Below are 12118 nucleotides of genomic sequence, written 5' to 3'. Positions count from 1 at the left end.
AAAAATGTAGCAATGATACATACAAAACGCATCAAATGGAAAAGGTCACAATTAATGCTTGAGCATTTATACCCATCCTGTGATCCTTAAGACAGATCTGCTGAGGGGGGGGGGTTCTTAATAGCAACCAACTCAAGAGATATCACAAAGTTAAAATTCAGTATATTTAAGAAAGGTTTGAGAACCACTTACTATATTAGTATTTTATTGTCTGTTTTCCACCCTTTTTCTTTTCTCTTTTTTTCTATAGTAGCAGTAAGACAACAACTGAAGTACTTTAAGGGTATATTCTGCATTGTCTTAAGACCACTGATAGCAAAAGCTTTATTGCTATCCTAGCAAAGATGACAGGGTATTGCCTTGAATATGTCACCAAAGTATTAAATCAATTCTTCTGCCAACACTACAGAGCTGCCCCACCACAGCTTCAATGAGGCCATGAAAATAACGTTTTGATTTTTTAAAATTTGATATGTAGTCATAAATACATATCAAATGTATTTGATATGTACATCTGATGTGAGGGTTGGGGTTTTGGGGTTTTTAAATTGTAATTTTTAATTGTTTGATGTTTTATTTATACTGTTGAAATTTGCTTTGATTCCTTTGTGAAAAAGCAGAATACAAATTATTATTATTAATATTATTATTATTATTATAAATATTCTTGCTTACGGGTTCCCGGCCATCCATTGCCTCCATCCATAGTCTTCGGTCTTCTTCAGAAAGTGCTTGCATTGTGATCACTCCAGGCCTGCAGAGATTAATAGAATGATGTTGTGAAAGAGACTTTAAAAGATGAAACAATAAAGGGGAAACAGATGGGGGCCATCCTATCCATGATGCTATTCAACATCTACATAAAACTGCTGGGAGAGATCATCTGGAAGCATGGAGTGCTATCAGTACTGATGACACCCAAAGACATTTCTCCCTTATTCAGCTAAAGATAGTTTGTCTTCTCTGAATGAATGCCTGGGAAAAGCAATGAGCTGGATGAGAAAAAACAAATTGAAGCTCAAGACAGTGGTGCTTGCTTTCAAGGGTCCTAACCTGGATTGGAAGTGTGTCAATCAGTCTTGGAGGGGGTTACACTCCCTTCAAAAGACTGTGTTAGCAGCTTGGGGGTGTTTCTGAATCCATTACTCCAAAAGACAGCTCAGATAGATGTGGTGATGGCCAGGAGTGCTTACTACCAGCTTTGGCTGTTGTGCGAGCTGCACCCCTACCTAGAGCTGGAGGACTTAAAGATGGTAGTGCATGCACTGATAACTGGACTTTTGCAACGTGCTGTACATTGGGCTACCTTTGTACCAAATTCAGAAACTTTAATTACTTGAAAACACAGCAGCCAGATATGTTACTTGGACACAAATATTAAAATTACTCCACTGGCTGCCAATTAGTTTCCAGGCAAGGTACAAAGTGTTGGTTATTACCTTTAAAGTCCTACATGGATTGTCTCCTCCTATATAATCCACCCCATAAACTCAGGTCCTCTGACAGACATTTACTCCAGTCAGTCAGACCTAGGTTGGCAACTGTCAGCCAGAGGCCTTTTTCTTCAGCAGCTGGGGCCTAGACTATGGAATGACCTGCTGGAAGAGACAGTTTTCATTTGGCAGCTGAATTCACTGTTTGAATTCAAAACAACACTGAAGACTAGTGTCTTCTGGCAGGCTTATCCAGATGATTTTTAAATTGTGAATTTAGATGCTGAATCTTAAATATGGACTGTTTTAAGATGTTTATATCTTATCTGTCCTTTTTAGCTGTTGCATATTTTCATTAATGTGTTTTAATTGATATTGTTCATTGTTGATTTTTTGTTCCCCACCTCGATCCATGGGGAGAGATGCATAAGAAATCACCATCATCATCAGAGAAACCAGGCAAATGAAGCACAACTTGTTTTGGTTCACCTTCCCATGGTCCAAGTTTAGGCTTTGGACCAAAAAGGAATGGATTCCCCGCATAAGGCAAGGGACCACTGTATATTGCAAGCCCATAAGCCATTTTAATGTTCATCAGAAAAATACAGATTAGTACATAATAAAGTGAGAAGCAGCATAATTTAATGGTTTGAGTGTTGGACTATTCCTCTGAAGACCTGGGTTCGATTCCCAGCTTGACCATGAAACCCACTGGGTCACCTTGGGCAAGTCACATAGTCTCAGCCTCAAATAATGGCAATGGGCAAATCTCCTCTGAACAAATTTTGAAAACTTGAAGGGAAAACAACAATATGGAATATAGATGTATTTAAACCTGAAGAACTGAATTTATATTTTTGACTCTTTTTAGCTTTTCTGTTGTCATGTCCTCCATTTTTCTTGAATGTCCCCCATTTTGAGCATGGCTAAGAAGCATGAATTTACATTTATATATGGATGCTTTTAGTTTTTATTTTGTCATGTCCTTAGCTTTTCTTAAATGCTCCCCATTTTTACCATGGCTAAGAAGCATGAAAGTGTTTTTTAGAGTTCTCTACCCAGTTTCAAAGCTGAGTTAAAGACTATATTGTTTAGAGAAGCGTTCCCAGAGGCGAGCCCCTCTCTGACCCAGGAAGCCTCCTTTTAACCATCCATTAAGAAGCCAAGCCCTTCCTCCAGTCCATCTGCCTTGGTCCAGGCCTCGGAGGTGGAGAAGATCTGCTGGACCTGATCCTATTCCCCACCACCACTCCCTTCTCCTTTTGTTTCGTGTCTTTTAGATTGTAAGCCTGAGGGTAGGGAACCGTCTGACTGAAAGATTGTATGTACAGCGCTGTGTAAATTTACAGCGCTTTATAAATAAAGGTTAATAATAATAATAATAATAATAATAATAATAATAATAATAATAATGTCCTCCATTTTGAGCATGGTTAAGAAGCATGAATTGACATTTCTAGGAATGTTTTCAGCTTTTATTTGGGCAGGTCCTCCATTTCCCTTGAATATCTTCCATTTTTAGCATGACTAAGAAGCATAAATTTATAGGAGTGTTTTTTAGCATTTATTTGATCATGCCCTACATTTTCCTTGAATGTCTTCCAAAGGACACACTGTGCATACTAATATTCTAACTAATAGGGCTGGTTCTCTGAATTCATACCCACTGCAGAAATGTAGTGCATGCTGAGCCATGAAACCCACTGTGGGGGAACCTTGGGTAGGACACACTCTCTCAGCCTCAGAAGAAGAAAAATGGCAAACTGGAAGGCACACAACACACACTGCAGAAATGTAGTTCCCTCTGGGCTATGAAACCCACTGCAGGGGAGCCTTGGGCAGGACACATACTCTCAACCTCAGAAGATGGCAATGGCAAACTCCGTCTTCAAAACTTGCCACGAACCCCCCGTGATAGGGTCGCCAGAAACAACTTAAAGGCACACAACACCCCCACACTCCTCCTCCTCCTCCTCCTCCTCCTCCTGTAATCCAGCTCTATTCTTCTTCATCTTCCTCCTCCTCCATGCCCCCCGCCTCTGCCACCAGTTCCTTCCTTCCTTCCTTCCTTCCTTCCTTCCTTCCTTCCTTCCTCCTCCTTCTCCATGCTCCCCACTACCCATTCCCTCTTCCTCCTCCTCCTCCATGCCCCCCCTTGCAAACCTCTTCTGAACAAACCTTGCCAAAAAAACCCCATAAGTTTGCCTTAAGGTCACCATACGTTGGAAATGATTTAAAGGCACACAGCAACAAACAACTACAGTTCCCAGAACCCCAATCGCAAGGGGCAGGACTTCTAGTTGGGAGAGATGGGACTTCTGGCCAGAATGCTGGCGCTGCCAACTGGCTCCTTGTGGCCCCATTGTACCAGGGGAAACTGGGCCAAGACAAGGAGATGGGCTGTGCATGCACACAGTCCCTTCCACTGGTGGCTTCCATGCCCTGGCAGACCGGGCCATGTGCCGGAAATGGCACATGTGCCATAGGCTTGTCAACATGGTATTAGGATGGTTACACTCCCTCAACCTCAGAGGGAGGCAAAAGTAAACCCCCTCTGAACAAATCTGGCTAAGCAAACGCCTTAGGGTTGCCATGAATCACAATCAGTTTGAAGACAACAACAAATCTAGTAATGATGTGCTTACAATAACACTGTTATGTGGGAGAAAATACTTCATTTTGAGAATTGCACTATTTATTGACTGTAACTATTTTAACAAGATGGCAAAATTAATAATTCATTAAGCTGTCAAAGTGCTTAGTTACAGATAATAATAATAATAATAATAATAATAATAATAATAAAAAATTTTATTTCTATCTTCCCACCTCTCCCGAAGGATCGAAGCGGGATCACAGCAAAGTTAAAATTACAATTACAATATTGCAGCATTAGTTACTGCACCATTAAAAACAACAGTTAAAAGAATAAAAACAAGAACATAAAAACATTAACATCAATCAATCACAGGATCAGCTGGTCTTGTTCCATGCTAGTGGTCTTCATAGAAGGTCAGGAAAATAAGCGTGGCGAAAGAGCTCTGTCTTTATCGCCGTCTTGAAGGTTTCTAAGGATGTAACAAGGCAGGTCTCCTCTGGGAGTCCATTCCAAAGTCTGGGGGCAGCTGTACTGAATGCCTTTAGGGAAGTAGAAACATGTTTGGATGCTGGTATCTCCAACAAATTCTTCCCACTTGTTCTAAGAGTGCGGGGCGGATTGTATAGGGAGATGTGATCCCGTAAGTAACCCGGACCCAAGCCATGTAGGGCTTTAAAGGTAATGACCAACACCTTGTATTGTGCCCGGGAGCCAGTGCAGATCTTTCAAAATAGGTGCTATATGGTCAAGTCTCGAAGAACTAGTGACCAACCTGGCTGCCCCATTTTGCATTAGTTGAAGCTTCCGAACTTGATACAAGGGTAGCCCCATGTAGAGCGCATTGCAGAAGTCGAGACGAGAGATTACTAGAGCATGCACTACAGTTTCAAGGTCCTTTCAGTTAAGGTAGGGTTGCAGTTGGCGTATCAACCAAAGTTGGTACCAAGCACGTCTGGCCGTCACATCCACTTGAAATGACAAACGTAGAGATGGATCCAGAAGTACTCCCAAACTGTGAACTTCATCCTTCAGGGTAAGTGTGACCCCATCAAGGAGTGGTGGACAAATTTCCCTCCCCGGACCTAAGGAACCTATGGCAAATACCTCCGTTTTCTCTGGATTCAGCTTGAGTTTGTTTTTCCTTAGCCAGCCCATTACTCACTCAAGGCAGGGATTCAGAAGGAAGAAGTCATTCTTAGTCACTGTAGCAGTCGGGGACATAGAGAAGCATATTTGGGTGTCATCAGCATAATGATAACCCCGTGCCCCATATCTCCAGATGATATCTCCCAGCGGTTTCATGTAAATGTTAAATAGCATGGGGGACAGAATGGCGCCTTGAGGGACACCAGATGTTAGCTCTTTTCTAGAAGAGCAACTGTCCCCTAGCCTCACCATCTGGAACCTGCCCGAGAGGTAGGATCGGAGCCACTGGAGAGCAGTGCCCCCTATACCCAACTCGCTCAGGCGCTCCAGAAGGATACCATGGTCGATGGTATTGAAAGCCACTGAGATGTCCAAGAGCAGGGTCACACTTCCCCTGTCTGTGCCCAGACGGAGGTCATCGATTAAGGCAACCATGGCTGTCTCCACTCCATATCCCGCCCTGAAGCCAATTTGAAATGGGTCCAGATATTCAGTTTCATCCAAGACAGCCTGGAGTTGGAAGCCGACTGCTCTCTCGATCACCTTGTCCAAGAATGGTAATAGGAACACCGGTCTGTAATTGTTTCTCTCTAGGGGCTCTAGGGAGAGCTTTTTTAAAAGCGGTTTAACTACTACCAATTTTAGGTGCGATGGAAATTTGCCCTCCCTAAAGGATGCATTGATTATTAATTGTAATAATGTAGTCATAGCATCCCCTCCCTGGGTGGTCAGCCACAATGAATCATAGAATCATAGAATCGTAGAGTTGGAAGAGACCACAGGGGCCATCCAGTCCAACCCCCTGTCATGCAGGAAATCACAATCAAAGCATCCCCGACAGATGGCCATCCAGCATCTGTTTGAAGACCTCTAAGGAAAGAGACTCCACTACACTCCGAGGGAGTTTGTTCCACTGTCAAACAGGCCTTACTGTCAGGAAGTTCCTCCTAATGTTGAGGTGGAATCTCTTTCCTGGAGCTTGTGGGCAAGGATCGAGGGCGCATGTCATCCTCCTTACGCTTCCAAGGAGATTGTCCACTTCCTCGGTACTCACAAACTCAAGGTGATCCAGTCTAACATGGCCCATGGAGTCTCTGGACACCTCTCTTACTGATTCTGTGAAAAAGCTGGCGTCAAAATCAGCCCTAATCCGAGAGATTTTATCTGCAAAAAAGTCATTGAAAACGTCACAGCAGGCTATATTTGGTTGAAGCAAGGAGTTCAGGATGGGAGGCGGTTGCGTCAGCTCTCTAACCACCCTGAACAGCTCTGCTGGGCAGGACTCTGCAGACGCAATACATGTAGCATAGGAGGAATTCTTTGCTGCACCTATCGCCACTCCATAGGACTTCAATAAGTTCTCAAGGAGTGTCTTGTCGGATAAGCGCTGATGTTTCTGCCAGCAGCGCTCTAGTTGTTGAACGGCCTGCAATTGATATTTCTCACTTAGTAGGGGTGAAATGCATCAATAGAAGCAAAATGTATCTACGTTTAGCCTACAGCTGGAACAATAACCCACACTAAATTTATTTTTTACATTACTTTCCTGAAATATAGTCTAAAGGACAGTTAAGAAAAACCATTTATGTGTTTATGGTTTTACACACACTTTATATGCCCATGAACTCAATGCTTCATCTTGCATAAACCTTAGCACGTCGTCTTCAGAGAGCATGTGCACATTGATACCATATACTGTACTACTGGTACCCACTCACAATAACCAGTCTTGGATTGGTTATTATTGGCAGCAAATCAAAGGATGAATTTTAGTAGGAAAACATAAGAAGCCGCCCTATTTTCCTTTGCTTTGTTCACATACAATTCTTTTAACAACAGAAACTGCAGGAGACAGCAAAGCCATCATGTTATGAAGAACAACACAAAAAGGGAGGATGTATCTAAACTTCCCACCCATTTTGTTGCCCCAAATGAAAAAAATGTAAATCTTTGCTTGTTTTGTTTTGATATTGCACTTCAAAACAAATAATTTCAAAAGTTCTCTCTCTGCTGGGTGAAATTAAGAAGAGGTTTTGAACATTTTGGGGGGGGGGGGGGTGATTTTTAGGTCTATTTTTTGGAAAAAGTATGGGAACTCACCATACAAAAAAATCTGTGCAAAAACATCATTGCACAAAAACCGAGTATTTGTGCAACACACTCTGTATACTGCCTCCTGCACAAAAATGTATTTTTGCAAAAATACATTTGCCAAAAAAGGAAACAGTGATAATAATAAATCTTACAATGGTTGACCATTTTCTCAACAAAGAAAGAACAAGAATATTTGTAAGTATTCTTTAAATGCCTATTGATTACAGGAAATAGAGCCAATGCAGAATATCTGAAATATTTATTATTATTATTATTATTATTATTATTATTATTAAGCTTTATTAATAGAGCGCTTTAAATTTAAATTGTGTTAGCTTCTCTACAGACACAGTCTTGGCTTTAAAAGATGGTCTTCAGAGGATATGAGGATGAAATTTAATCCCAGTACAGTACTGGAACTGTTGGGACAAAATTACATTATCAACTGAATTTATCAATCTCACCTTTAGCTTCAGTCATTGAAAAAATAATTCTGGACAGGTTGATAATGATGGAAGGGAAGCGAGTTTCAGCAACAGAAAAACTAAAATCTCCAAACCATTAAAAAATTGTAGACAATGGAGAAATTGTCTTTGGGAAAGGAGTGTTCTGCGTTTTCTGTTGATGAAATATTTGCAGACAACACATTTTCTGTTTCAGAAACCAGACTATTTCTTGCTCAGTTTTGTAGTGGGCACTTTGTATCTCATGGGGTTTGGTTCTAGAACCCGCATTGATACCAAAATCTATGGATGTTCAAGTCCCATTAAATACGATGGCAGAGTAAAATGGTGTCCTTTATACAAAATGGCAAAATCAGGGTTTTCTTTGTGTAATTTGTATATTTTAAAATATACTTTAAAAATATATTTTCAAACTGTGGATGCTTAGTCTGTGGATAAAGAATCCATGGATATGGAATGCTGACTGTACAAAATTACATGAAACATTAAAAGAAAAAATACTAAGATTTTGTGGCCTACTGATACATCTTGAGTTACTTCACATCAGATGTGGAAGCACTATTGGTCTCAACTCTGTTAAAGGGAGACTCAACACAAACTGAGAACACAAAAAGAGCAATAACGGATCAGATTTTCCTATCTAGTTCAACTTGCTTTTCTCCACAGTTGCCAACTGGATGCCAGTGGGAAGAACAGGACCAGGGAATGAGTGCAGCATAATTCTCCCGCTGCAGTTTCTACCCCTGTTTGAGGGGTGAAACAGACCACCCCAATGATGTAGCGTGACACTGCCCCTGAAAAAGTTGGGTGGGGGCCACAGCAACTGCACACCATGCTTCCACACGCCACGCAATCCAGCCAGCTTCCAAACCAAATAGGAGCAGAAAAAAGATGCCCCTTTACTGCTGGAGCCAGCTTTTCACCAGCTCCGGGGTGAGTGGTGTCTAAATACCACGCCCCCAAGCTGCATAAAAGCTGGCTGGCATGTAATTGCCGGGCAGCTTCTGTTCAGTTTGGGGGTGTGGCACATCTAAACACCATGCCCTCAAGCCAGTGTAGAGCCGGACTTTTGAGGCCATCTGTTTTGGCCCTCAGTTTTTATAAGTCCTATTTTGCAAACAGATTTTTCTCTATTGAAATATTTTTTAAAAAATTAATAGAATCAGAAATCCATATTAGAAAGAATGCATTTGTCAATGATGCTGTGGTTTGTTCTGTTCCATAGCTATTTTTCCCCTCCTGACTTTTGGTCAGAATAGTTGGCAGGCAACTTGAAGGCACAAACGCACACATAGAGAGGTGAGGAATGGAGATCTTGCAATACACTACTCCCCTTGAAGAAAAACTAGAACTCTTGGGCGATTTAATTTAAGAAATGGGAGTGTGGACAAAATGGACAGAGGTGTTTTTCTGTTCTCATATAATATCAGAACATGTACTCTTCCAATAAAACTGAATGATGGGAGATTCAAGAGTGATAAAAAGTGTTCTTTTCTTATAGCACATCAATAATGGAATTTATTGGCACAAGATAGACTGATGTCTGGGAGCTTGGATGTTTTTATAGGGAGATTAGGTTAAAGCAATCACTGACTACTAGTCACTATGACTTCATAATAAAGACCATATCCATAGATTCACCCATCCACAGCTTGAAATTATTTTAAAAATATATAAATTCCACACACAAAAACTTGATTTTGTCATTTTACTATGCCATTGTATTTAATGGGACTTGAATACCCTCAGATGTTGGTATCCAAGGGGGATCCTAGAACCAAGCCCCAGAGAAACCTATGGGGCCCACTGTACATGAAACAAAAGTGACAACACTCTGTAAGTCAGTCGCTGGCAACAGGAAAAAGCTATTGTGCTCACATCCTGCTTGTGGCCTTACCACAGGCACCTCATTCACCACCCATTTGCCATCTTGTTCATCACTCTGGGAAATAAAGTGTTGGACTAAATAGGTCTTTGGTGTGACACAGAGCAGGTTGATCTTATATACTCTGTGTTTTCTACCCTTTCTTATTTATTTTTGTGTGTGTTTCTTTGTTGTTCTTCAGTCAAAATGTATTATTCCTCTCTCTTCCACATCCCTATTTCTACTCCAGTGTATAACTACAAAAGAACTCTTAAATGAGACTGCTCCTCTTCTCTCTCTTTACAGAAGAAGAAAATTCTAAGGCACTAGTTACAAGAACAGCAGTATCAAATTAACAAGAGCAAAAACTAATAATCTGATCTCAGTAGTTCATGCTCAGATCACAAACAGGTGTCTGTTTCTCATGGGATGATATCAACAAATTTTGTGCTTTTTCCAGCAAATAATTGATAGTGCCAAAGACTGCAAGAATCTGTGCCATCACTGAGCAAAAAATGCCACAATAGGCACCAAAACGTAGTAAAGCTGCAATGAGACTGGCTCTGAAGACCACTGGCCTCAGTAATGTCATACTTTGGTAAAATTATTTTTAATTTGTTGTTCTCTGGTTTAACAAGGCCCCAGAATCCCCCAACCAGTAAGGGTGTGGTAGTTTTATACATTCTAGTCTAAAAAAGTAATTTTTGCAAACTCTCCAGTAATGCTCCTGGTTGTGAAAAAATTAGCCCATACCAAAGAAACTGATGTTTGGCTTCTGCCCCAGGCTGCAAAAAACAAAGAAGCAATAGAAAAGGGGTTTAAGCATTCTAAATTCTAATCCCGTGACATCAGAAAAGGTCGATCAGATGGCAAGAGAATACCAGTTATGTACACAAAGCAGCTCAAACAGTTTATCCAGAAAAGGACACAAGCTGTTCTGGCTTGCACTGTATGTAGACCCAAATAATCCAGACAATATTGTATGCTATTTTTTTTTTTTTTTTTTGTTAATCTCTTTGTGCCCAGAATCACTTGATACTTACAGGATTAGTATTCTGGAAGAATGCTAATAGAGAAAACTACTTAACCTTCAGTCTATTTGGAATACTATACTGAAAATTAAATGACTCAACGGATCGTCTCTCCCCTCTGCCCACCCACCACTACGAAGGAGATATTCCTTCTAGAAATTCGTTTTTGTTATTGCTGTTGTATGCCTTTATGTTACACAAGGGTTTTCTTGGCAACATTTGTTCAGAGGGGGTTTGCCTTCTTCTGAGGCTAAGGGAGTGTAACCTGCTCAACACCACTCAGTAGGTTTATATGGCCAAGCAGGAATTCAAATTCTAGTCTCAAATCGTAGACCAACACTCAAACCACTACACCACTCAGGCTTGTCTCATTTTAATCAGATACACTGATGCAAGATATTCTTTATCAAAATAAATTCAGAGGACTTTAGAGCGGGATTAGACCATTTAGTGTAGAATAAAGCTGTTAACAGACACTAGTCATGATGACTACAGTAGCAGCATGACTCCAAATGCCAAATAATAAAGAATGTGAATGCAAGTGGCATCTAGTTCGCCAATATTTTGGACTTAATTGTCTTCCGGTCTGATCCAGCAGACTTCCTCTTATGTTCTTAAATTAAAGTACAGGAAACTGCTGGATGTTCTGGTAAGAGAAACCTGTTGCCATTTGATGCTAAGCAACCAAACAACAGAGTTTCTGGTCTCTCATGTTAAAAATCTAAGAAGGAAACCTAAAGAAGCACTTTGCAATTAGCAATCATGTTCATCATTCATTGTGTATTTCATTTTCATTTGGACTGAATCTACAAAGGAATTTGACAAATCCAAAACAACAGGAGTTGAAATACTGCTATCATTCCAGATGAACTAAGCAAAATATAGTGGACCCTTGGTATTCACTGAGGGTTGGTTCCATGAGCCCCAGGGATACCAAAATCTTTGGATGTCCAAGTCCTATTAAATACAATGGATATTAAAAAGGCATCCCTTATATAAAATGGCAAACTCAAGGTTTGCTTTTCAGAATATATATATATATATATCATATTTTCAAGCTGTAGATGCTTGAATCCATGGATAAAAAAAATCTGTGGATATGGGCCAACTATACCTAGTGCTTGTACATGCACATGTGTATCAACAAGCCAAATTAATAGTAAAAAGCTGCCAAATATTGCAATTTTAGCAATGCCTATGATTATGTTCTTAGAAAACCTCACGGGGCCTGCAGAGGGAGTCATCAATTCTCCCCATCTGTCTGAAAAGCATTTTCAATATGGCTGGACTTCTTCCGACTGGGTGTTAAACCAATTTTACAAGTAAATAAGGGAGTATCTTTCAAAGTCTTATTTTGCCAGCTATTCGTTTTTTTTAAAGCACTGCCAAAACAAAAATATTTACAAAGCTGTCACTGAGTGTAAGGATGGGTACGAACCTCTTGTGCAAATATTGTTGTGTCAGTAATAATTCTCCTTTCTTCAGCC

At 40.5% G+C, this 12118-nt stretch overlaps 1 protein-coding gene across 7 annotated transcripts in view; it reads right to left on the bottom strand.

Annotated features, from left to right (window-relative positions):
- The window catches only part of ARHGAP26 (Rho GTPase activating protein 26), a 345307-nt gene that overhangs the window by 196056 nt on the left and 137133 nt on the right, over nucleotides 1–12118 (bottom strand). For all 7 annotated transcript variants that reach the window (XM_089531147.1, XM_089531141.1, XM_089531150.1 and 4 more), the window contains exon 11: nucleotides 676–754. In XM_089531147.1, coding sequence (XP_089387273.1) covers nucleotides 676–754 — 79 coding nt within the window. The remainder of the gene's footprint in view (nucleotides 1–675; nucleotides 755–12118) is intronic.

This window comes from Sceloporus occidentalis, unplaced genomic scaffold, assembly GCF_023333645.1.
Source record: "Sceloporus occidentalis isolate IW3139 unplaced genomic scaffold, rSceOcc1.0.p SCAF_1, whole genome shotgun sequence".
NCBI classification, from domain to species: domain Eukaryota; kingdom Metazoa; phylum Chordata; class Lepidosauria; order Squamata; family Phrynosomatidae; genus Sceloporus; species Sceloporus occidentalis.
Note: the sequence above shows the minus strand (reverse complement) of the source record. Positions and strands in the feature narration are given on the sequence as shown.